Consider the following 26,567-nt stretch of genomic DNA (forward strand, 5'->3'; position numbering starts at 1 on the left):
TTACTTTTCTTTGAGAGGCTATAGGACTTTAGGAAAATTCCATTCTTTCATTCTTTCGTGCTATTACTTGGATCCAATTGTTATCTAGTTGATATAAATTGGTATCTGACATCCTCACTATATTTCGCAGATGGTTAGAACTAGAGCAACAACTGTGTCAACACCAACACCGGCAAGACAGGGTGCGTCTGAGCCAAACATTGGGGCTGTAGCTCGAGGAGGAGCAGTGGCAAGAGGCCGTGGTAGAGGTCGCAGGAGGACGATCTCTAGAGGTAGAGGACAAACACCTGGTCCAGCTAGTAATAGGGCGGTGACTCCTCCACCGGCTGATGAGGTAGTAAGAGAGGGTGAGGAAGGGAAAAACGAACAGGTTCAAGATGAGGAATTACCACCCCAACCTACCCCAGAGATGATTAACCAGGTTCTTACTTATCTTAGCGGGTTATCGGATCGGGGTCAGACACCTCCAGTGTTTCCTGTACCAGCACCTCAGGTTCCGGGAGTACAACATGCAGCTGCTGTGGCTCCCCGCATGGATGCCTCATTGGAAGTAGGCACGTTTCCTCGATTGACTACAGGGTCCATAATGACAAGTGATCAGCATGAACTTTTCACTAAATTCTTAAAGTTAAAACCTCCAGTATTCAAGGGTGCTGAATCTGAAGATGCCTATGATTTTCTGGTTGATTGTCATGAGCTGCTACATAAGATGGACATAGTAGAACGATTCGGTGTTGAGTTTGTGACCTATCAGTTTCAGGGGGATGCCAAAATGTGGTGGCGGTCGTATGTTGAGTGTCAACCAGCAAGGGCACCACCTATGACTTGGGCATCATTTTCTAGCTTATTTATGGAGAAGTATATACCCCGGACTTTGAGGGATAGGAGGAGAGATGAGTTCCTGAGCCTAGAGCAAGGAAGGATGTCCGTTGCTGCTTATGAGGCCAAATTTCGTGCACTATCCAGGTATGCCACTCAGCTTTGCTTCAGTCCACAAGAGCGGATTCGCCGCTTTGTGAAAGGATTGAGGTCAGATTTGCAGATCCCAGCCTTACAGGTAGCTGCTGCAGCAAAATCCTTTCAGGAAGTGGTCGACTTTGTGATAGAGGTGGAGGGGGTGAAGCCAGACAACTTCATCATGGCGTCGACCTCTAAGAAGTTCCGTACGGGAGGTGAGTTTAGTGGTTCTTACTCCAGAGGGCAGAGTTCAGGAGGTTACCCAGCCCGACCTATTCAGTCTTCACTACAGGCTGTAGTTGGGGGTCCATCGCAGACCAGTCAACATTTCTCTGAGTTTGGAGGTTATCCCCAGACTTCGTCATTCTCACAGAGACCTATGCTAGACTCCAGAGATTGTTATGGATGTGGAGAGACTAGACATATTAGGAGGTATTGTCCAAAACAGAGTTACAGACCCCCAATAGTTAGAGGTAGAGGTGGTCATGGGAGAGGCCGCCATTCTGGAGAACGTGGTGGCCAAGGTAATGGTGGTCACCAAATCAGCCGGGGTGGCGGGCAAGTTGGAACTACCGCAGCACAACATGGTAGGGGCAACGGGAAGACAGGTGATAGGGCCCATTGTTATGCTTTCCCCGGGAGATCTGAAGCAGAGACATCTGATGCTGTTATCACAGGTAATCTTTTGGTTTGTGATTGCATGGCTTCTGTATTATTTGATCCTGGATCCACATTTTCATATGTATCTTCCTCATTTGCTACTGGTCTTGATTTACATTGTGATTTGCTTGACATGCCTATTCGTGTCTCTACTCCTGTGGGTGAGTCTGTGATAGTTGATAAGGTGTATAGGTCTTGTCTTGTGGCTTTTTTGGGGAGCAATACTCATGTAGATTTGATTATTCTAGAGATGGTTGATTTCGATGTAATTCTGGGTATGACTTGGCTTTCTCCAAATTTTGCAATCTTAGATTGTAATGCTAAAACTGTGACATTGGCCAAGCCTGGGACAGATCCGCTAGTGTGGGAGGGCGACTATATTTCCACCCCAGTTCGTATTATCTCCTTTCTTCGTGCTAAGAGGATGGTTAGTAAGGGTTGTTTAGTGTTCTTGGCACATCTCAGGGATGATACTTCCCAAGTACCTTCGATTGAGTCTGTCCCGATAGTCCGTGAGTTTCTGGATGTGTTTCCTGCAGACCTTCCTGGTATGCCACCAGAGAGGGATATTGATTTTTTATTGATCTGGAGCCGGGTACTCGCCCCATTTCCATACCCCCTTATAGAATGGCCCCAGCTGAGTTAAGGGAGTTAAAGGCCCAACTTCAGGAGTTGTTAGGTAAAGGCTTTATTAGACCAAGTGCATCCCCTTGGGGTGCTCCTGTTTTATTTGTGAAGAAAAAGGATGGAAGTTTTCGGATGTGCATAGACTACAGGCAACTGAATAAGGTAACTATTAAGAACAAGTATCCTCTTCCTCGCATCGATGATTTGTTTGATCAGTTACAAGGTGCTTGTACCTTTTCAAAAATCTATTTGAGATCTGGTTATCATCAATTGAAAATACGGGCAGCAGATGTGCCAAAGACTGCGTTTCGAACCAGGTATGGGCATTATGAATTCTTAGTAATGTCTTTTGGGCTTACGAATGCCCCTACTGCGTTCATGAGCCTGATGAACGGGATTTTTAAGCCATATCTGGATCTCTTTGTTATTGTATTTATTGATGATATACTGATATACTCAAAGAGCAGGAAAGAACATGAGGAGCATTTGAGAATTGTATTGGAGTTGTTGAGGGAGAAAAGGCTTTATGCCAAATTCTCCAAGTGTGAGTTTTGGCTAGATTCAGTATCCTTCTTGGGGCACGTGGTTTCCAAGGATGGAGTGATGGTGGATCCATCTAAGATTGAAGTAGTGAAGAATTGGGTAAGACCTACTAATGTTACAGAGGTAAGGAGCTTTGTTGGTTTAGCTAGCTACTACCGTCGATTTGTCAAGGGATTTTCTTCTGTTGCTTCCCAATTGACAAATTTGACTAAGCAGAATGTTCCATTTGTATGGTCGGACGAATGTGAAGAAAGCTTCCAGAGCCTCAAAACCTTGTTGACTACTACACCAATTCTTACCTTGACAGTGGAAGGTAAGAATTTCATTGTTTACTGTGATGCATCTTATTCTGGTTTGGGTGCAGTGCTAATGCAAGAGAGGGATGTAATTGCTTATGCTTCAAGGCAATTGAAAGTGCATGAACGTAACTATCCGACCCATGATTTGGAGTTGGCTGCAGTTGTGTTTGCATTAAAGCAATGGAGACATTATCTATATGGGGTCAAGTGTGAAGTCTACACAGATCATCGTAGTTTGCAGTATGTCTTTACCTAGAAAGATTTGAATTTGAGGCAGAGGAGGTGGATGGAACTACTGAAGGACTATGATATTACTATTTTGTATCACCCAGGAAAAGCTAATGTTGTGGCAGATGCTTTAAGTAGAAAAGCAGGGAGCATGGGAAGCCTAGCCCACTTACAGGTTTCTAGACGCCCATTGGCTAGAGAGGTTCAGACTCTGGCTAATGACTTTATGAGGCTGGAAGTACTAGAGAAGGGAGGATTTTTGGCCTGTGTGGAGGCAAGATCTTCTTTTCTTGACGAGATTAAGGGAAAACAGTTTACTGACGAGAAGCTGAGCCGAATTCGAGATATGGTATTACGAGGAGAGGCTAAAGAGGCAATAATTGATGAGGAAGGTGTTTTGAGAATTAAGGGAAGGGTATGTGTGCCCCGTGTTGATAATTTGATTCACACTATTCTTACAGAGGCTCATAGTTCAAGGTATTCTATACATCCTGGTGCAACCAAGATGTATTGTGACCTAAAGCAACATTTCTGATGGAGTAGAATAAAGCGTGACATTGTTGATTTTGTGGACCAATGCCCGAATTGCCAGCAGGTAAAGTATGAACATCAGAGGCCCGGAGGAACCCTTCAAAAAATGCCCATTCCTGAGTGGAAATGGGAAAGAATTGCAATGGATTTTGTGGTTGGTCTTCCAAAGACATTGGGTAAGTTTGATTCTATTTGGGTAATTGTTGACAGATTAACTAAGTCTGCTCACTTCATTCCGCTCAAGGTGACTTACAATGCAGAGAAGTTAGCCAAACTCTATATCTCAGAAATTGTTCGGTTGCATAAAGTTCCACTTTCCATCAGATCAGATAGGGGTACGCAATTTACTTCTAAATTTTGGGGAACATTGCATGCTGAATTAGGTACTGGGTTGGATCTTAGTACTGCATTTCACCCTCAGACCGATGGTCAGTCTGAGCGAACGATTTCAGGTCTTGGAGGATATGCTTCGTGCATGTGTGATAGAATTTGGGGGTCATTGGGATAACTTCTTACCCTTAGCAGAGTTTTCATACAATAATAGCTATCACTCAAGTATTGATATGGACCCATTTGAGGCACTGTATGGGAGGAGATGTAGGTCTCCCATTGGGTGGTTTGATGCATTTGAGGTGAGACCATGGGGTACTGATCTTTTGAGGGAATCGTTAGATAAAGTAAAATTCATCCAGGAGAAGCTTCTAGCAGCTCAGAACAGGCAGAAAGAATATGCAGATCGAAAGGTTAGGGACTTGGATTTTATGGAGGGTGAACAAGTCTTGCTGAAGGTTTCACCCATGAAAGGGGTGATGCGGTTTGGGAAGCGAGGTAAGCTTAGTCCGAGGTATATTGGTCCATTTGAAGTTCTGAAGCGCGTGGGGGAGGTGTCTTATGAATTGGCATTGCCTCCAGGACTCTCAGGAGTGCACCCGGTATTTCATGTGTCGATGCTGAAAATATACCATGGGGATCGAGCCTGTTGCTATTTTAGATAGAGAGGTCCGCAAGTTAAGATCAAAGGAGATTGCATTTATCAAGGTTCAGTGGAAGAATCGGCCAGTTGAAGACTCCACTTGGGAGAATGAGGCTGATATGCAAGAAAGATATCCACATCTCTTTACAGATTCAGGTACTCTTTCTCGCCCTTGTTTTCTTCTTCTGATCGTTCGGGGACGAACGATGGGTAAATTGGTATCTATTGTAATGACCTATTTAGTCGGTTCGAGCAGTAGAACTATTTTTGATAAAAACTGACTAGGTTGACGGATCACACGACGGCCCGTCATGGTCACGACGGACCGTGATGGACTCCGTCGTCCCACACTTGTGTAAATTCTTCTGCTGCTCTCCTCATTACCCTCGACGACAGGTAGGACGAGCCATCATAGGCACGACGGTCCGTCAAGGGTCTTCGTTCCAAAACACTCCAACTCTGAAATCTGGGTACTGGGATCGACTCTCTGAACTTTGTAACGTACCTGCAGGACGGACCGTCGTAGATACGACGGACCGTCACAAGCTTCACTACTGAATTTAACTCTCTGAACTTTGTGACGGACCTGCAGCACAGACCGTCGTAGACACGACGGACCGTCACAAGCTGCGTAACCCCGACTGGGTCGGAATTCTGCTAAAAGTTTTAAAGGGGTGTTTTGGACTATTGATGATTATAATTATGGAATTAGTGGGGCAAGTTTAATAATTTATTTACTTGGGGGTTAAAGAAGATAATAAGGGAATAAATAGTGGGTTAATTTTATCATCTTTTATAATTGATTATATGATAATTAGGGTAAAAGAAAAAGAATCTGGAGAAGAAAAATAAAAAGAACAGAGAGGGAGAACGAGCGAGAAAGAGAGAGAACGAAGAGGAAAACAAAGGCATTGGGGAAGTAGCTTGCTTGATCACGATTCTTCGGTGGAGGTAGGTTATGGTTTTTAATTCTATGTGATAGATAAACTCTATTTAACGATCGATATGTATTGGGTGGTATTGTAAAGTCTTCTATATGCTTGATTGTGTGTTTGTATGTTGTTATTGTGTAATTGTGGTGGTCAGAATGATAAGACTGTTGAATCTTCAATCTTAAATCCTCTCTATTAAGATGGCGCCTTGACATAAAGAAGGCTTGATGAACTAAAATAATGAGATAAATGGATCGGGTGTCACGTTCCGACACGGTAGTATTAGGGGATCGGGTGTCACGTTCCGACACGGTAGTATTAGGGGATCAGGTGTCACGTTCCGACACGGTAGTATTAGGGGATCGGGTGTCACGTTCTGACACGGTTGTAGTAGGGATCAGAGTGTCACGTTCCGACACCATAATGATAAAGAGAATGAATCTTAAATTATGTTAATATACTCAAATTCAAAGAACCTAATCCCCAAATGAGTATGGTGTGGAGGCTTGAGTCCTCATAGGTGTGCTTGGTGTTGTTGTCAATGGTTCTTATACTTGTTTATTGTCACCTGTTAAGTATTATGGTTGATTTTATATTATTATTCAGTATATATTGTTTTCTATTTTAAGTTGGCCGATGATACCTACTTAGTACTTGTTCCTTGTACTGACCCCTACTTGTAATTTTCTTCTTTGTTATTTGTGGAGTGCAGCAAGCGTGCCATCGACTTCGACTCGTCCTCAACTCTAGCCAGTCTTCAGCACATCAGATTTCAGGGTGAGCTATTATTCCTAGCTCGTGCTGGATTCCCTCCTTCACGTCGTGATGTCTTGAAGTTCGGACATGGACCATCTTTTTACTATTTTTAGCTTCTTAAATACTCTTAGATTTAGAAATTCGATGATAGATGTTCTTGGTGTGATTACTTCCAGATTTTGGGAATAATAAGTATTAAGCTTTAGAAGTTTATTTAATTGTTTTCGTTAANGCTGGATTCCCTCCTTCACGTCGTGATGTCTTGAAGTTTGGACATGGACCATCTTTTTACTATTTTTAGCTTCTTAAATACTCTTAGATTTAGAAATTCGAGGATAGATGTTCTTGGTGTGATGACTTCCAGATTTTGGGAATAATAAGTATTAAGCTTTAGAAGTTTATTTAATTGTTTTCGTTAATGAGTTTTGGAGCTTCCGCATTATTTATATTATTTATAGTTGAACTATTGGTATATGTTGGGGTTTAGAATTGTTGGTTCGCCCACCTAGGAAGGTAAATGTGGGTGCCACTCGCGGACCGTTTTGGGTCGTTACACCTACATTACATGAGTAGTAAAATATTATTCACATCTTATATGAAATCATGAATAACAAAATCTACAAAAATAGTACTAGAGTCCTTTTACTTCTATGCATTGCAAATATAAATATCTCTCATACTTTAGGTTTTGGTATTCTCACTACTTAAAAAACTGTTAAAAGAGACCTCAAAAATAGGTCGCAAAACCTCATGATGTCGCTATTCTCATTTATTGTTTGAGAGATACCTCATGAGGTCTATTTTATATTTTATATAATCCACTGACGAATAGTATTTGACGCTTATTTAAAATATTAAATGTGACTTTAACTAAAATATTCGACTTCACGAGGTCGCTATTTGTCTAAATAAAAAATGATTAATTTAATTTTAGATGCTTGGTGAGGTTTCTTTTTTTTATTAAATTTGCTCAATAGTTTTATTTTTTTTACAACAAAAGACCTCATGAGCTCTCTTTTTTTAATTAAATTTGGTCATTAATATTTTTTTACAATAAAAGACCTCATGGGTCTCTTTAAGACATTTATTAATTTTTTTAGACTCGTCTGTTTCCCCTTTATTCACATGGGACACTCAGCTTGAAACCCTAGTTTCTTCAAAAGCGAGCAGTATTCTTGAATCAAACTCTCTGTATTGATTTTCGTATAGGTAATTTTGGAGTTTTTATTTTTTAATTTCAAAAGTTTTGAGCGAATATTACTGCAATAATAGTTGAATGTCAGATAAAAAATTTTGTTTTCATTCATTTCCTTGTTAAATCAACACCTAGTTGTCACCACAATTACCTCCTCTTATTAATGCCTTTAGAAGACACTGAATTTAAGATGAGTATTCTTTATCCAAATCAACCTCCAAGATTCTATGTCCTTTTCAGGAGCGGCTCAATTGTATTTGGGGGTCTAAAAAGTTACAATTTGAGGCCTAAAATATAAACAAACTTCTTATGGACATCTGGTCCTACTGATCACCTTAATGGTGATTGTGTTTTGTAATGTTTTTATCTGTATTATAGTAACTAAATCTCGCAGATTGTTTTGTTTTTAGGAATGGCTTGTAATACTTTGCCTTATGTTTTTCTAAATTAGTATCTAAAAATTTTTGTTTTGTATGAATATGGGGCATTACGAGTAAGGTAGCTTGTGTCTTCTCTGTAATTCACTGAAAAAGTCGTGGCAATAGGCATCAGTACTCATTATTTTGTTTCAACTGTAATATTTTGTCCCAGGAAGATGCTCAAGTTTGTAGGTAGAAAGATCTTCATCGGCAACTTGTCTGCTACGAGGAAGGCAAACTTTGTCATCCCTGCATATGAAGAAATAGAGCACAAAAGTACCACCTGTCGCAGAATCCATGTAAGTCAGTTTAACGATCGAATACCAAGCTTATCTTTGTGACTTGTGGTACATACCTTCTCTGTTGTCATCTGTTTGAAGTAAGATAAAGACATAATAAAATAGACGAACTAGAGTTAAGGTCCAACAAATGAATGTAAAAAATCACTTTTCATTAGTCTCCGAATGATGAATGTCTTTTGTAAATGTGCTCTTGTAGACTTAGAGAAGGGAAATACTGATATCACCATACACTTCCCCAAGACATTGACGAACCAAAATCAGCATAATATTCCAAGACTTCTCTAGTAAAGAAACATAACGAGGGAAATAGGTGTAAGTAAGATGTGAAAAAGTCGTGGCAGTTGGCATTAGTACTCATTATTTTGTTTCATCTGTAATATTTTTGTCTTTTAAAGATGATTCTTTTTGTTCAATCACTGTGATTACTTGATACGTTGATGTCTCTAAAATGTTGATGGTAAAAGATTGTGCAGATTGTAGCAAGTGAGTGAAAATCAAAAGCTAAGAAATAAATAGTAATAAATTAGAAGTTCATATAGGCAATTTCCCCTCGCTGAGAAGGTCTAGTCATGTATAATTTTGAAGTATATATGCTTAAGTTTTAATTGTAGCTTGGAAGAATTAATATCAAATCATTTTTGTTGTTGTTGTTGTTCTTGTCATGTAATTCGGCTTCCAATTCCCAACATTTTGCTTTAGCAAAAAGAAAAGGAATTTCAATATTTAGATGTAACCATACTTCCGAACTAAAGGTTTCATTGGATCCACTTTAGCTATTTAATTAGAACTAACTTAACAGGATAGTCCTCCTCTTCTATATAAAGCATAAATTTTTAAGACATTTTTCTTTCACTACGTTATGCTTTCTGCCTGTAACCAGCTAGCTACCAGATTGTAATAGAATAATTGTGAGTTTTTGGGCCAATTTGGTTGTTACAACTATGAAGGTTAGAAATTGCAATGAGAATATTAACAGAGAAGAGCACATACATCCTTATCCATAATCACTTAAATGTTGATTGACACTGAAAAAAAAAAGTTACTTAAGCATCAACACCATAACATTTGAGTGGATTGATTCAATGTTTTTCTTTATATTTTGTACGGAATATTAGGCTACTTAATAAGTTGCATAAGCACAAGGAATTCCCTAGTGCAATAACAAATAGCATGTTTATATTATTGTTCAATGATGCTTGGATGAATTGGGAGTCTACTCTAGAAATAGACTAGAATTCCTAAACGTTCATGTTTCTAAATCACTTGGCAAGAAATATTGAATTTCAACACAATGTGGATGATACATGATATTCCTATGAGAACAATATAAAAGAAGTTCAAACTTATGAAAGGTACAACAAAAATGTTGCATATATACTTTTTTAATGTTGAGCTTAAACCACGGTCTTTAAGGAAACAAAGAAGCTTACAATGGTCTAGAATCAAACATTAATTAGAACTAACTAAAGAGTATAATCGTCCTTCTCTCTGCAATGGAAAAATTAGGTGCAACAAATGATGTAGTTCAACTACAGTTGTTGTAGATTTTCATTTTATTCATTTAAGTGATTGGTAAAGTTTCAATTTTTGTCTGTAGGAGTTACAAGAAAAAATTAAATGATGTGATACATGAGTGTTATCTTTTTATCTTATCATCTAACTGCTGAAATTAGCACAATGTTTCCCATTTCGTCTTTTTTATCGCTACGGGTATACAATAAATCAGCTAGTTGCTATGTGTGGTAGGTCGTTGACTTCAGTCTGCTCTTCTCCCAACTTAACTGTCAATTATTTGTCTCAATTATCAGGTGAAAAGCTACGGTCCATATATTTCCACATACGTTGTAAAGAAATTACACTTTAAGAAAGAACCTGATTCTAATCCTTCTTCAACAATGTGTCATTCAACTATACTGATGGTAACTCAATGTTTGAGTTATGAGAATTTTTTCCTTTTTTGGTCATTAATAGTCAGTTGCACTTCTCTTTTTCCTTCATGAATTTTCATGTTTCATAGCATATACGAACCATATGAGTATGGATAATAAACAACTTTTGTTAGTATATGACTTAAATTACATGAAATAAATGTCCTTCCATCTACTTGAGCTATTGATTAATAATGCAATAGACCTAATATGTATAAATAGAAGTGTTTATTTTCTATTAGTCTTAGCTTTTGGATGACATGGTTTGTACTCATGTACACAGGTTTTGAGTTTGAGGACAACTACTTTCAATCAACATGAAGAGAAGAATTAGGTAACTGTAAAATTTTCTAAAAGGTAAATCCTTAAATCTTTTAACTAGGTTGTTTATTTGTTGGAAGCATCATTAGCCCCTAACTCTCTCTCTCTTGATTTATTGCAAGCATCGTTTCCCCTAATTCTTGTTATCTTTTTCATCAAATTGGCTGAATATTTGCTAAAAGCTTCAGGGCTACACATGATTTTTTTCAACACCCTTCGGTTTTATTTTAGATATTCTATGACATATTTTACTAGAGCGAAAATTTGTTAGATGAGTTTTAAATTTATATTAGTTGTTGGATATTGCGTATAATTGCAAATCAATTTTGTGTTTGTCTTTTTTAAAAGAAATAAGCTTCTAAAGATTAAGGTTTGAATAGATAAGAAAATAAGTTCACGAGAAAGAAATAAAAAGTGACTTTTCCCCTTTGGTTAGGATATGAGTGAATAACTAATTTCCTTAACACTCAAATATAGAGGTTATGACTCTCTAATGGTGCAAGGTATGATGACCTAGAATTGTATTTGATTTTAAGGATTTATAACAGAAGAAAGGTAAGAGGAACAATAAAAAGGAAAAGAAACAAAACAGCAGAAAGCCTTCCTGAATAGAAAATATAGTTTCTGAATTACAAGAGAAATCCAACTCTGTATTAACTCACTCCTACTTCTAATATAAATCCTAACTAATAGTGTTTTTATTCCACCAAACAAATTCCTAAACTTACTCCGAAAGTTCCTAACTCTTAGGCCACTTCCTAAGACTGTTTTGACTTCGTAAATGCAGTAAACAAATAACACAATAAGTTACACTAATTTGTTACACTCTCGCTTAGTGAAAGCTCATGATCAACAACTCCCAGAGCATCTCAAAAGTATTGAATCTTAGACTTCTCCGAAGCTTTAGTGAATATATGAGCAACTTGAGTGTTGGTGCAAATAGTTGTTGGTTCAATCTCTTAACTTAGAACTTTCTTACAAAAAAAATGATGGAGGATCTCAATATGCTTCGTTCGAGCATGAAAAACTTTATTTGATGCAAGTTTGATGGCACTTTTATTGTCACACTTGATTTTCACATCATAGCCTACTTTCTGGGACATGTCTTCGAGCAATATTTTCTGGAAAATACACTCTTGTCCAGCCATGGTTGCTGAAATATATTCAGCTTCGGTGGTAGACAAAACAAAATCTTGCTTCTTGTTGCGCCAAGATACCACTGCAGAACCCGTACTAAAACAGTAAACAGAAGTCAAGTGACGATCATTTCAATCACATCCCCAACATGAATTAGTAAACCCACTCAATAAAAAAAGTTCCACACCTCTTGTACCAAAGTCCATGACTAAGAGATCCCTTCACATAGCGTAAAATCCTTTTTGCTGCATCTAAATGAGAAGTTATTGGGTGTGCATAAACTGAGAAACAACAACAATTGAATAACATATTGTTGGTTGTGTGATAGTCAGATAGATCAAACTTCCAAATAGTTGTTGAAACTTCACCGCATCCTTCAAAGACTGGCCTATATCCTTCTTCAACTTGAGATTTGGCTCCATTGGAGTGGTCTTTTCTTTCGACTCCTGCATGTCGAAACCCTCTAAGAGACTCTCTGCATAAACTATCCACCCTCCCCTCTTATTATTGTTGTCATAATTGACAAAATCTTGTGCTATTTTCTGTTCAACAACTTTGATGTTAAAACATTGCTTCCATTTTATTTGCTCATGTCCTTTGTTGGTGCACAGGACATTTGTCTTTGAAAAGTTTTACTCGATAATTTTTCTTGATGTGCCTAATTTTTTCACATCTGTAGCACTTTTTATTGTTTATTTCCTCCTTTTCCGAGTCTTGTTTCTTCCTCTTTATATTTATTCCAAGTTGATGCTTTCATATTGTTCGACTTTCTTTTAGAAAATAGAACATTATCGGATTCAAGGTTCTTAGCTATTTGCTTAGCTAAAGATTCTTTATTAGAAAACATGTTCTCCAATTCTTAGACAGAGGGTTGTTGCGGCCATCCTTGAACGGAAGTGACAAAAGTACCGTACTCCTTTTTCAATCCACGAATAAGATAGTGCCGTACGCATGGCTCGTTGATCTTCTCTTCAGGATGAATGCCTGAAATTTCAGCACATATACTTTTAACATTCCCAACCCGTTCTCCAAAAGTTGAAGCCTTGTTGTATTTTTCTTGGTAAGAAACCATTCGAGCATGTCCCAAACTTCTTTTGGGGAGCTAACATCACGAACATGATCAATCAAATCCTTGCTAATAGAAGTCCTCAAAGCAAAGAGAGATTTTTCGTACTTGATGTTCAATTTCTTTTATGATTCGCCATTCTCATGAGTATCGACTGGGATTGTTGAATCAGTTCCTACAAACAAGTCCCATAGATCCAAAACTTGATGCTATTCTTCCATACACATTCTCCAATACTTTTACTTAGTTCCTATCGGTTTTTCTACTCCATATTGAGTAAGTCCTCCGTTCGAGGCTTCCATTGCTACAAAAGACAAAATCTTTCCCTTCACACTTTAAAACTTCTCCAATAGGAGAAAGAGATAGGCAAGAAGAATGAAACAAAAAAAGTTCAAAAGGAAAAGAAAATAAACAACTGAAAGCTATTATTAATACAAAATATAGTTTCTGAATTAAAAAAGAAAACGAAGTGTGCATTAACAAACTCCTAATTCTAATATAATTCTTAACTAATAGTGTTTTTATTTCACTAAAAAAACTCCTAAACTTACTCCTAAGGTTCCTAACTCTCAGTCCACTTTCTAAGATTGTTTGACTTTATAAATGAAGTAAATATATGACACAATGAGTTCCACTACTTTGTTACAAGATTGTAAAATATTACTAAATTTAAGGTTTAATAAATTTTAATTTTGTGACCTTTGATCGTAGTTGGATGTATAATATGACAAATTTTGGTCGAATGGGGTTGAGGCTTGAATTTGGAGAAGGTTTCACTAGTTTTGTAGAGTATACATCACAAGGTTTATACTTTTTAGAAAATCTTGCCTTTTAAATACAAATCATATCCTATGGCTTCATATATAATAATTTTTGTCGTACGAATTGTCACGTTTGTTAACATATAAAATTTTACTTGTTGAATTCATAATCTGCCTATTTATATAAGCGACAATTATGTCAGAGTTACTCATTATTGTCCGTCGTTGATGAACTCTTCTATGATGTCTTATTGCTTGATTGTTAGTACCACTTAGAGTATGAGTACTTTGTGTCCATCCTTTTCCAATACCGATATAAATGAGAAGTCAATTTTCTTGTTTCATATTAAATATATAAATATATTCTAGTATGGAAGAAGAAGGCTCCATTTGGTATTCCTCATATTTTATTCTCCTCCCTCTTTGAAGCTCTTTGATCCCTTAAGATATTTTAAATAGAACTTGGAAAATCAGTTATAATAATTTCACAATCAGAATCATTACTAATTATTCTCCTTCGTCGATTAACTCTTCTATGTTGTCTTCTTACGTGATTGTTAGTAGCATTGACACTTGAAGTACTTCATGTCCATCCTTATCCAACCATTTTTAAAATGAAAACAGAGAAATAATAATAGGTGTTAAAACATACTTATTTCTTTGTTTTTATTTTAGAAATGGTTGGACAAGGACAAATACGAAGTACTCCAACTGTTCAGTGCTACTAACAATCAAGTAAGAAGACAACAAAGAAGAGTTCATCGATGAAGGACAATAATAAAAATGATCCTGATTATGAAATTATTAGAACTGATGTTTCAAGTTCTACTCAAACTATCTTTAGGGATCAATGAGCTTGAAAGGAGCGGAATAAAATATGAGTAATATCCAAATGTTGCCTTCTTCTTCTATTACTGGAATATAGTTATTTAATATAAAGCAAGAATAATTGAGTTCTCATTTATATTGGTCTTGGTTTCAAAAGCTTTCTTTCAATTTTGCTTTTTCTCTTCTACATAACTAGAAGTAATGATTAATATTTATATTTGTCTTTTGGTCTAAAGGTAGACTGTTTGACATATATGTATGCATTTAAAGTCAAGTTGAAGGAAAAAGTAGATATAGAAGCTAAACTATAGATATATTGGCTTTTGTGGACCGGTCTTAGGTCTAATTTTTATCAATCATCTCTTATAGACAATCTAGCTAACATTTTGGCTGCTAGTATTATAAATCGTGATCACCAACGTAATGAGAAAGATCACATGTAATATATACAAGTAATCATATGATTTGTGATGATTGAAATAATTTTAATTTTTTCCGCTACGGGTATACACATACTAAGAATTAATTTTAATTTTTGTTTGATATTTAAGTGATGATTGAAAATTTTATGACTTTCAATTCTATATTACTAATTTTGATTTTCTTGAGTGTGTATATCACATGCATTATTTATGAGTTTCTCTGACATAATTTGCACTTAGAAGTATAACAATATCATAACTTCAAGAAGTATAATTTCACATATTAAAAATGACGATAAGTTGTACGAAAAAAATTATAATATATGAAGTCATAAAATATGATTTATATTGAAAAAGTAAAATGCTCTGAAGAGTATCAATCTTGGGATGTGACACCCAGAGGAGGGTACCACTGCCTAACGTATGAGAGATCTTGAATGTGGACAATATTTATATTGAAAAAGTAAGAAGAATGTAGTACTATTTCTGTAGATTTTGTTGTTGGTGCTTTCATCTAAAATGTAGGCAATATGTTACTACTCGTGCAATGTATACACAATAATGAGAGAAGTATGATAATATAGTACAAACTCACCCAAAATAGTTTACAATTTAATTTGCACATTGAAGAATTGAGATAATCACTGTATCAAACAAAAAATACGAGTGACGACTAAAACGATGCCTCAACTTAGAAGTGTTGGTAAGTACTTTGATGAGAAACATGTTCATACAATGATTTGGGTTGCTTAACTTAATCCATAATGATAACAATAAAAGATTTAATATTTTACACTTCAAGTGATGCTTGTACGATGAGTGAAGTAATGATGTTTAAACCACACGTGATGCTTACGAGGGAAAATAAAGCGAGAAAAAGCTTCCAATATTCTAGTGTAAGAAAAAATGAAAAACAGAATTAGTGTCAACTATAGAGACTCCATAGGGATTCTCTAAGAAAAATAATCTATCACAGTCCAAGAAATTACCATATTTTTCGAAGCATACTTCTTCTTTGGTATATATGGTAAAATTTCCATACTAATCTTTCTCCTTCTTTCACTAAGATTGTCGCAATTCTAATATCCTAAGAAATACTTCTTTGCACTTATAATATTTTTTAATTTGATTGACAGTCCCCTCAAGTACAATGTGAAGGACTTGGCTCCTTCACGACATATAATTCAATCTCTATAAGATCTCTTTTACAGATAAGTTATTTTGTGTTCGATAAAAAAAATAGCTAAATGATAAATGGATTATACCATATATCCTTGAATAATGTATAGGGAAGCTGATGAGAGCTTATGGAAATACTGGGTGTCACATTGCGTATTTAGTTGATTATCTCTGTTTCTCTTTGATACTTTATTGTTCAATCAGTAATTAAATATGGTCGACTCCTTAAGAGTATATTATTCTTTTTGATTTACAAGATAGGATTTTTCTTATAGATATTTCATATACCTTATGCTAAGTGGGTTGAGCAGATTTATTTTCATGCATTTTTGTGTGCCATATATTTTGCATACATAATTAATTTTCATTTCACGAGATGTATATATTGATGCTCTGATATGTACAAAGTTTATGGCATGATGGAAATGTTTTCGTTCATAGTTGTCACAATTCAAAGTACACCCCAGACATGACATAACATATTCGAAAGGTAGTACACAAACCACTTAGCATATTAAAGACATTAAAAGATGGAAATTGCATATAAAGAGTTTGACAAAAGTGGAGTCAACTAGGTATCTATTACATTAAAAGATGTGATTGAGACTTAACCCATACATCATATACAAACTCTAAAAACGGGAATAAGGAAAAAACATATGGGAGTGACATCATCCTCAAAGTATGAGGACTCACCAAGTTTTCTAATCTCTAGTACAATCAACTAGCCACTAACGGGAGGAGAAGAGTCATCAAGTCCTACATTACTGAAACAATGTATTTTTGTATGGTCGTAGCAGAATTGGTAGTTAAGAAGTTCATTCGTTGTTTTAATATAAATATTTCTTTAATATTATTTATGATATATTCTACCATTTTTGTATGGTCGTAGCAGAATTGTTAGTTAAGAAATTCATCCGTTGTTTTAATCTAAATATTTCTTTAATATTATTTATAATATATTCTAGATATAACAAATCTTGGGTTCTTTGGTACATATATAGATTTTCCTCCATTAATTGTTCTAATAATTTTATATTTTCCATAGATTCTATCCAATATTGTGAATATTCATTGTTCATTTTAATCTGAATTTATTTCTAAATCATACCATTCTATTTTTTCATAGCCTAAATCTCTTAGGTCTAGTTCATACCATACTTGATTTAATATATCTTCTGGTTCGTTATCATTAAATATTTTTTTCCATATTATTCTTCTTAATTGAATTATTTCTATACCTTGAAGTATATTTAAGATCAAAGTTTCATAACTTTTTATCATTTTGTCATGTATGTATGTGGTCATGTTTGTTATTATGCGGGGTTTTTCAATTATTCTTTCCTATCATATTCATAATCGATTAAATTTATACTAGATTATTATGAAGTAGATTATCTGTTTATCATGTTTTCCTGTCACTACTAGCATTTTAATTTAGCGGATACTTCATTCTTATCAGCGCCTCAACTTTGTTTACTCTCCTAAATGGCTTTCCTCGCCTACCGGTGTCAACATTAGGATGGCATAGTATAGAAGTTTTCTCCCTTTTTCCAGTGTGCTAATAAACTAGAAATCATGATTCAAATAATTCTAATACATAATAACTAAAATAAAATTATTTAATCATATAAATGATATTCAGAAATATATGAAATTAGTTCCGCATATTTTTTTAAAAATATACCTTTGTTTCTTGCGTATTCATGCTATCTGAAATGTCTAATTGAATTTCAGATTGTTGCTCCATTTATCTAAATACTAATTTTTTGGTTGAGAGAGTGTTTTTAAAAGAAAATTTTATATTTCAGGACTTGCCCCCCTTTATGGCATATTCCTTCCTTTATATAGAAAGGAATTAGTGCATTTTACTGCACTTACTATACTCTACACTTACTTTACAACTATCCCTACCGTACTACTTTTACACTTGTCTTTTAAATAATACACCCTACCTACCATACTTTACACTTGTCAACATATCTTTAATAATGCACATGCATATGTAGACTAAGTTATGTGACTACTACTATTTATTTCAAGACTTTTACATATCTACTTTTAGCTTTATGTGGCCAAACACGTTTTTGTGTTTCCTTTTTTCTTTATCTTTATCTTCTTGTCATCTTCCGTCTTTATCTTTTATCTTCATTTTTATATTCTTGTCATCTTCCGTCTTTATCTTTTATCTTCATCTTTATCTTCTTGTCATCTTTCGTCTTTATCTCTTATTCCAGCTGGACGTATGGGATTATATTATCTTCTCCGTTGCATTTTGAACATATGTAATCAGGGTATTTGTGATCAATTAGCTTGCAATACCTTGTTAATAATTTTTTTGAAATAAATCCAACTTTAAGTGCTCGTGTTGTAGGACGTTCTTCTGTCTTAAGTAATGATAAAATCCATCTCTGGACTTCATCCATATCTGCTTTCCTTAGCTCCCTTGAATTGGAATAAATCATTAACTGATATTTTTCATAGTAGCTTCATATAGCGTTTCCGTTTAAATAATTATTTGCTAGTTCTTGTATAATGGTTGATATACCAATTATTCTCTTATTGGCATAGAAGCTTGGTATCACTTTTTTGTACCTATGGTTGCTATTCAATATCTTCCGGTATTATCATATCTTTTGTTAATCCTATCTTTACTACTTATATCGGAGGTTTTATCTCCTCGTATAATATCTCTGTTGTTGCCGTATAAAATTTTACATAGAATAAATTTCTCTTAGTAACTCTCTTATAAGTAATAAATACTTTATGTATATCCGGCATTCCACTTAGTTCCTCTCCGTCATATATATATACACTGTGTTTAGTAATCCATAGTTATAACATGTCCTAACTAAGCTGTCGTTACTTTTCGGTTGCACAATCAGTTTATTATAACCTTGTAATTTTTGGGTTAAATAATCATGGCTGGGTTCTTGGGTTGTTGTAGATCTGGGTTTAAGGTTTAAAAACGTTTGGATTTTGTATGTATTTTCTATATAGATTCGCGTAATATGGTTATATGTTCTTTTGTCATTGAGTAGGCTATCTGCGTATGTAGAAGTTGTAGTTCTGTAGTTAATATATTTTTTGGTGTTAGCCTCGAGGTAAATGATTTTTCGAATAATTGGTTTAAGTTTGAATTCTTATATCTTTTACAAACTCGTTGGCTTGTACCTGTAGCTGTATTTAAGCAATTGTTATGGGTATTTAGGTGTTTCCCAACGTCACCGTTTAGCTCTGAATTCTTTCTTTCTTCCGATTGACATAGTTCCACATTTTTACAGTGATGTTGCTGACTTATGCTAGCTTTAGACTTCAGATTATCTTCATTAGTCTTTAGCTTTTGTATCTCGTTGTCCATACTATCTTTTTTTTTTACAAAGTGTAGTAATAGCTTCGAGTATCTTTTCAATTGTATCTTCTCCCTTAGTCTCAGTCTGAGTATCTTTGTCGTGATAAGTAATCTGCAATAACATTTTTATTAGTTTTTATTTCTTAAATTGTAAATGTGAAATTTAATATATTTAATACCATTCTCCTTATTTCTTTTGTTGTTACCGAATCTTGTATTTTTCTTGTTAGCCACCATTTTACTTGTGTATTATTTGTTCTTATAATGAATTTGTTATATGCAATATATGGTTCAAATGATAATAAACACTTATATCTGAATATAATTCTTTTCTATTTATTTCCCATTTCGTTTCTGTATTATTAAATGTTCCTGAATAATACCTGCAATGATATTCTATTATAATGACATCATACTTGTATTTTAATATTCCACCATAACTTTTTTAACTCACATCATATTCTATTATATAAGTAAATTTTTTGTTTTCATCTGGAAAGTATAGTTTAGGTAAATTTTTACATAATAATTTTACCTTTTGTATCTGTCATTGGTCTTTTTTATCAAACTGATATTTCATATCTTTCTTCATTTTTTGTTGTAATGGTATCAAATTTTCTGCTAATTTTGGTATGTATTCTCTTACTTGATTTACTAGGCCGAATAATGATTGTAATTTCCTTTTTTATCTAGTTGTTCATTTGAGTTAATTATTTTTTGTACTATATGTTTTTGCATTTTTATTCCGTTTTTATCTATTTGAATTCCTAAGAATTCTATTTGATTTTTCATTATATCTATTTTCTTTTTACTTAGACTTATACCCGAATATTCTATTATATGTATAAATTTTTTTAATAATCTTATATGTTAATCTTGTGTTTTGGATATAATAGTATATCATCAATGTAAACTATACAATTTTCTATTTGTTTCAAGTAATTTTCCATAAAGTGTTGATATCTACCTGGTGCGTTTTATATCCAAATGGTAATACATTCCATTCATAAAATTCTTGTGGTACAGTGAATGTTGTTAGTTTTTTAGACTCTTCTTCTAGTTTTAGGTGATAAAATCCTGATTTACAATCAAATTTGCTAAAATAATTATATCCTTGTATTTGTCTTATCTTTAGTATTTTATTTGGTATCGGATAATTATATGTTTTAGTTTTTGCATTTAAATTTCTATAATCAATAACCATTCTGTTTTTTTCTCTTTTTTGTTCACTATGTTTATTTACTATAAATGTCGGGCTTGTGTGCTTACTATTGCTTTCTTGTATATTTTCTTTTTCTAATAATTCATTTATATGTATCTTAAATTCGGTTATATCATTAAAATTATATTTTAATGATTTTGGGGTTATTATACTATTATTATCAATTATCTCAATTTTCACTTTTGTTTTATGTTTTTTCCGTCCTTGTAAAGGATCTTCACTATATAATAATTCTAACTTATCTTGGATTATTTTTACTTTATTTATAGAGAATATAATTAATTCTATCTTAGGGTCTTCTTCTTTTATATTTTCTAACTTTTGCGTAATTTTCTCACTTCCTTTTATCCATTCTGTTGTTTTTCATTTTTTTTGTTATTTACTCTTTTTGCTCCTATTTTTTGTTTACATGGTGTTGTGAACTACCAGTGTGTTTTTGTTATTATATGTGGGTATAATTTTTCTAAAAAAGGCATTCCTAATAGCATATCTTTTGTAGTCAATTCAAAATCTTATCCCATATTTGTATTTTTATATTTTTTGCCTTATATGTGATCATGCTTCCTTCATTATTAAATTCTGTCACCACTATCGGTGTTTTTAATTTTCTCATTTATCTTCCGATAAACAATTGTGTTACATATATTAGCTTCTGCTCTCTTATCTATCGCCGGTGTATAATATCTGTTATAATATCCCTCTATTATTATCTTTGCAAGTATATGTATTTTCATATTTTTATCCTACCAAAGTTCTTTTTACTATTACTCTTTTATTTTTATAATTTATTATCAATTGTTTGTCTTCTAGATTATATGGTTTTACTTGTTCTAACCATTTTATTCCTAAAACAATATTTTCATCTCCTTGATATATTTTAAATTTTATTATTATTGGTACTCCTCCAATGATTATTTTCTTTTATATAGTTTCTTCAGTATACATTAATGTTTTTGGTAGTTCGGGGCATGATTACTCAGTAGTTATTATTTCATCTCCCGTTACTAATTCTCTTGTAATATAGTTTTCTTCTCGTCCTGTATCTATTAATATTAAATATTTTTGTTGTTCCATTATTCTATTATGTAATAATGATGTGGTTTTATTTCATCTTCCATGAATTTTTGTGGAGTTTTATCTATTCTTCTTGAGGTACTCATTTTTTATGATATTTGTGTTATTTCACAGTTTATTCTTTTTGATGTGCTTAATCTTTCTTTTACTATTTCTAAGTCTTCTTCTATATCATTCTCATTATAAATATAATCATTTTTATCTATGACTTGATATCCTTTCAAAAGGATCTTCTATTTTTATTTTTTTTATTTTATTTTTTGCTGTTATTTTATGTTTTGTTGTTAAAACATATAATTTTTTTACATCTAGCTATATATATTTTACTTCTTGGGCTAGTTTTATTCCCGACATTTTTCAATATAATACAACTGATTTATCTATGTTCCTGTCATTTATTGCTACTGAGTAGTTAACACTTATTATAAATTTAAATTTTTGATATATGAGGTTATCTTTTACTGCACTTATTATACTTTTTTCTATGGGTTGTATGATTCTATCATCCGCTAAGTATATTTCTATGGGTGTATCTATTCCTTCTTTAAAAGATGCTTTTATTAGTATTTTTGTTCCTCCTAAAAGTACATATTTAATTGGATTTTTAGCCTTAATGTCTTGTATTTCTTTATTTATTAATCGTTTGTTTATTATTGGTATTTTAGCCTTTCTTTTAGTGTATTTGCAATCTATGATATGTTCTCTTTGACTTACTACATAATATTTTTTTTTTGTTGTTTAAACCAGTTTCTTATTGTTGGTATTTCAAATATTTTTGCAATGTTTAGATCTAATTCTTTTCCTTTTATTTGTTCAAATATATTATTTTTTGTTCTAAGAATTCTTCATCTTGATGTTCTTCTTTATTTATTATTTGTATATATGTTTTAGTCATTTGTTGTATTATAGAATTCATTATCTGATTCCATCTCGATATCGTTATCCATTTCATTATTTAATAGTTCATGTATGCTATCTTCACTTTCTAATTCATAATTTATGTACTCTATCTACGTATATTTTTCATCCTTTATTATTATTTCTCATATTTTTTTTTTGAACTTTTAGGTAATTTACAATCTCTGGCTATATGTCCTAATTTTCCACAATTGTAATAAGTACATTCTGCTAGTTTTCTTTTTGGTCTTTTTGTTTTGTAGTTTTTTACATAGTATCTTTTTCTCGGTCTTTTATATTTGTATTTTGATTTGTATTTTTATTATTTCTATTTTTGTAATACCTATCTGTACAACCAAATTGAGGTGCTGTTTTATTTTGGCAACATGCCAAATTTTTTACTAATATTTTTTTTAATTTTGTCTTTATGTTTTTCAGATAGTTCCATAAACCATCGTTGCAACGATTTTATTCTAGCTCCTAAGGTATCTGTTAATTCTTCTTCGTTCCAACTCTTTATGACTTTTGAATTAAAAGGTTCTGGTAATTTTGTAAAATATAATTTTCTTATTTCTTACTTTCTTCTATGCTATATGTTCCTTTATAAAAGTATTCGCTAAATGCACATGTATATTCATCTATGTAGCACATATTACATATTGCTAATATCATTAGATTTCGATTTATGATATTTTCTTTATTTTGTTCTTCTACCTCTGTTGTCATACTGCTAAATTTATTTCTTATAGTTACTTCATCTTTATATAATATTTTCATAGTTATAGCAGCTAATTCGCCGCTAGATTTTTTATTACTTCTCAATAGTTGTTAAACTTTCATCTGATAAATTTTGTAACCATAATTTTACAGTTCCTATATGTGTCCTTTTTATATATCCTGGCGTCTTTGTTATTACTATTTTGTTATCTATTAATTGTTTTGATATATATCATATCCATAATTGAATTGTTCTATTTATATCTTCCACACAGTCTAAATCTAGAAAATTATGTTGTTTAGTTATTGGTTTAGGTGTCCATTTTTTATTCAATCTTTTATCCCATATAGTTTTTTCTATATCATAGTGTCCATAGTTTTCATTATAATATTTTGGATTTGAATTTTTTGGATTTTTTACTCCTGATGTGCTAGGTTTTTCATCCATGTCTACGCTTCCTGTATTTATTTCTAAATTCCTTGCATTATCTATATTTGCTAAAATTTTCGTATATGTTTCGCTTGTTTCAGAATATTATTCTAGATCATCGTTGTTTATTTCATCAATTCTTATTTCGGGTAGATTATCTTTGCTATTTTCTTCTTTTTCTTCTAATTCGTCTTCTAATTGCAATTTTTCTTTGAATTTAATTATCTCAATTGCTATTTTTATTTTTTGTTCTTTTTTTGTTTGTTTAATTTCATACATTTCTTTTAATATTGCTAGCTCTTTTTCTAGCTCTATTATTTTAGTATTTTTTTACTTCTTCTAATTGTTGTACTTTCCTTTTTGCTTGTTGTTTTATTTTTTCGAGTTTTGTTTTTCTATCTATTTCTTCATTTTCTTTGTTATTCTTATCATAGCAATTAAACTATCTTCTAATTTTATCGTTTCTTTTTCTAACATTAAATTTAGATTGTCACCTATTTTCTTATATCTTCTTCCTAGATTAGAAAATATTATTTTTATTTTTAATCCATCATAGTTTTCATATGTTTTATCATCTATCGCGTATTCTTCCTTATTCATTTATAGATTGTATTGAAGTTTATATTCTAAACTTTCTATTTGTATTTCTAGATAAAAAAATAGTTTTTTCTCTGTGCTGTTATAGATTTTTTATAAATTCTTGCAAATATATTATTATTAAGTCTATTTTGCCTATGTCCTAATTCTTGTATTTTCGCTATAATTATTTTAGTAAGTTTTCTTTGTATTTGTTATTCTCGTTATTTATTGTATCTTCAAATATTGAATATATTTATATTCTATTTTAGATATATTATCTATTAATTGATCTAATTTTATGTTATCAGTTTTTGTGATATTGAGTTGTTTATATTTCGATATAGTTTATTTAATTTTCTTCTTATTTTCTCAACTTTCTACTAGTATGTTACACTTAACTTTCTTCATTCATTTTTAATTACATATCTATTAAAAATAATTATCATCATGTCTATATTATCATATTATAAGTAAAATTAAATTTATTTTTGAAATAGTGAATTTACATCAAAACTAACTATTCAATGGATTATGTTGATGCCCGTTGAATTAGAAATTTCAGAAAGAAATTGGTTCATTTGAGGGTGATATATATATATATATATATATATATATATATATATATATATATATATGTTACCTCATGAAAATTGTATTAAAATATATGAGTGCTAATTTATGAATGATTTGCTACAATTCTCTCACCAACTCTTTCTTATGTGGTACCTCCAATTTCGCTGAATACTAAACTTAATCAATTGTTGCAATAACCTTGAGATTTTAAGAAAAGAAGAAGAGTAGACAACTTTTAAAAATTGTTAATTAAAAGAGGAAATTATCTATTTATAGATAACAAATAGTAGTATTAATAGGTGCTAATTATTCCTTATCAGAAAATTAAAACCTTCTGAAAAAGTCACTGCTAATCAGAAAAATCACAATCTTTGCTAAAGTCAGAACTCATCGGGAAAGACACAACACATCGGGAAATTCATAACTCATCAAAAAAGGAACGACCTTTCGAAAAAGTCACAACAATTTGAAAAAATTACAACCTTTTCGAAAAAGACACAACTCATCGAAAATGTCAAAACCCGTCAAAAAAGTTACAACCCTTTGAAAAGTTACATCTCTTTGAGAAAATCATAACCCTTTAATATGAAAAGGTATCTACTTTAATATAATATAAATAATTTAACTAAAAAATAAAATAAATTAAGTATTTTTAATTAGGGGTATTATAATAATTCAACATTCAGTTTAGGAATTCATGTTTTAAAGGTTGTATAGTTAGATAGATATAGATAAGCTTACTGAAGTCGTACACATTGATTTCATGAACACGTGCACGATTTCATAAAATTATATTTATAGATTCAAGTTTCTTCATAAATTCATATAGGTTAGGTTCATTTTAAAAATTCATAGATCAATGCAAGAGTTTGCATGATTTTTTTTATAAAAAAAGTATGTAATTAAGTCCAAATCATCATATCATAATCAAGCAATAAAATCAAGAAAAGTAGAATCCATGAGAAATGGAATGAAAACCTAATCAAATTTTGAGAATTTGGATTGAATTGTTGAAGAAATTGTGGGTACTCATTGGGTGATTGGATCCCCTTGATAGAATCCGTGCATACCTTGATTGAAGTCATAAAAACGAAGATAGAAGGACTCAAAGACTTGGAGTACTTTGAATCCATCCTTGTTCAACCATTTAAAAAATGAGAAAGAATAAACAACCAGGACACAATAGGTGTTAAAAACATAGTTATTTCTATGTAATCTTCTTTAGTAGCCAAATTGATAACATGATTACATATATCAAACGGTATCGAATTTTCATTAAAGTCAAAAAGCATTCAATATTTTATCTACTCCCACTATTCAACCTACAAAATTCGTCAAATCGGGTAACTTCTTTTTACCTGAAGTGAACACAGGGTGTTTTCTACCCTTTCATTCACTCCTTATTTAATAAAAATGATATTTTTTTCATTTTACATTTTAAATAAAAGAAAATAAAATTATCCTGATATATATGTTTAAAAATGAAAAACTTTTATATATAAAAAAGTCAAAAATATAAAAAAAATTATAATGATAAATAGAATATTAAATACAAAAATCGGGGCTTTGATATGAACGAAAAAATCAAACAGTAACATGACCTTCAATTCTACCTAATAATAACAACAAAATTTATTGAGAAAACAAACCAAATATTCT

At 32.5% G+C, this 26,567-nt stretch overlaps 1 protein-coding gene and 2 long non-coding RNA genes across 7 annotated transcripts in view; 2 read left to right on the forward strand and 1 right to left on the reverse strand.

The window, feature by feature from the left end:
* Nucleotides 1-225: 225 nt before the first annotated feature.
* On the forward strand, nucleotides 226-2,846 carry LOC107002073. The gene has a single exon (XM_015199992.1). It carries the CDS (start codon nucleotides 410-412, stop codon nucleotides 2,261-2,263), a length of 1,854 nt encoding a protein of 617 aa, XP_015055478.1. The 5' UTR covers nucleotides 226-409; the 3' UTR covers nucleotides 2,264-2,846.
* A 4,761-nt stretch (nucleotides 2,847-7,607) lies between these two features.
* Nucleotides 7,608-26,567, forward strand: part of LOC114074351 — a 33,096-nt gene continuing 14,136 nt past the window's right edge. Inside the window, exons 1-4 of one of the 5 annotated variants that reach the window (XR_003574719.1) lie at nucleotides 7,608-7,715; nucleotides 8,293-8,419; nucleotides 10,634-10,707; nucleotides 23,048-23,094. This is a non-coding gene — a long non-coding RNA (uncharacterized LOC114074351). Of the gene's footprint in view, nucleotides 7,716-8,292; nucleotides 8,420-10,633; nucleotides 10,708-14,310; nucleotides 16,508-23,047; nucleotides 23,187-26,567 lie in introns of those variants that run through there. The other 4 variants (XR_003574718.1, XR_003574722.1, XR_003574720.1 and 1 more) reach the window with 4 other exon arrangements.
* On the reverse strand, nucleotides 15,467-18,238 carry LOC114074352. The gene is made up of 2 exons (XR_003574723.1): nucleotides 17,752-18,238; nucleotides 15,467-15,776 (listed from the first exon to the last, which is right to left on the reverse strand). It is a non-coding gene; the product is annotated as an uncharacterized LOC114074352 (long non-coding RNA).

The sequence above is a fragment of the Solanum pennellii genome, chromosome 10 (assembly GCF_001406875.1).
Source record: "Solanum pennellii chromosome 10, SPENNV200".
Lineage (NCBI taxonomy): Eukaryota > Viridiplantae > Streptophyta > Magnoliopsida > Solanales > Solanaceae > Solanum > Solanum pennellii.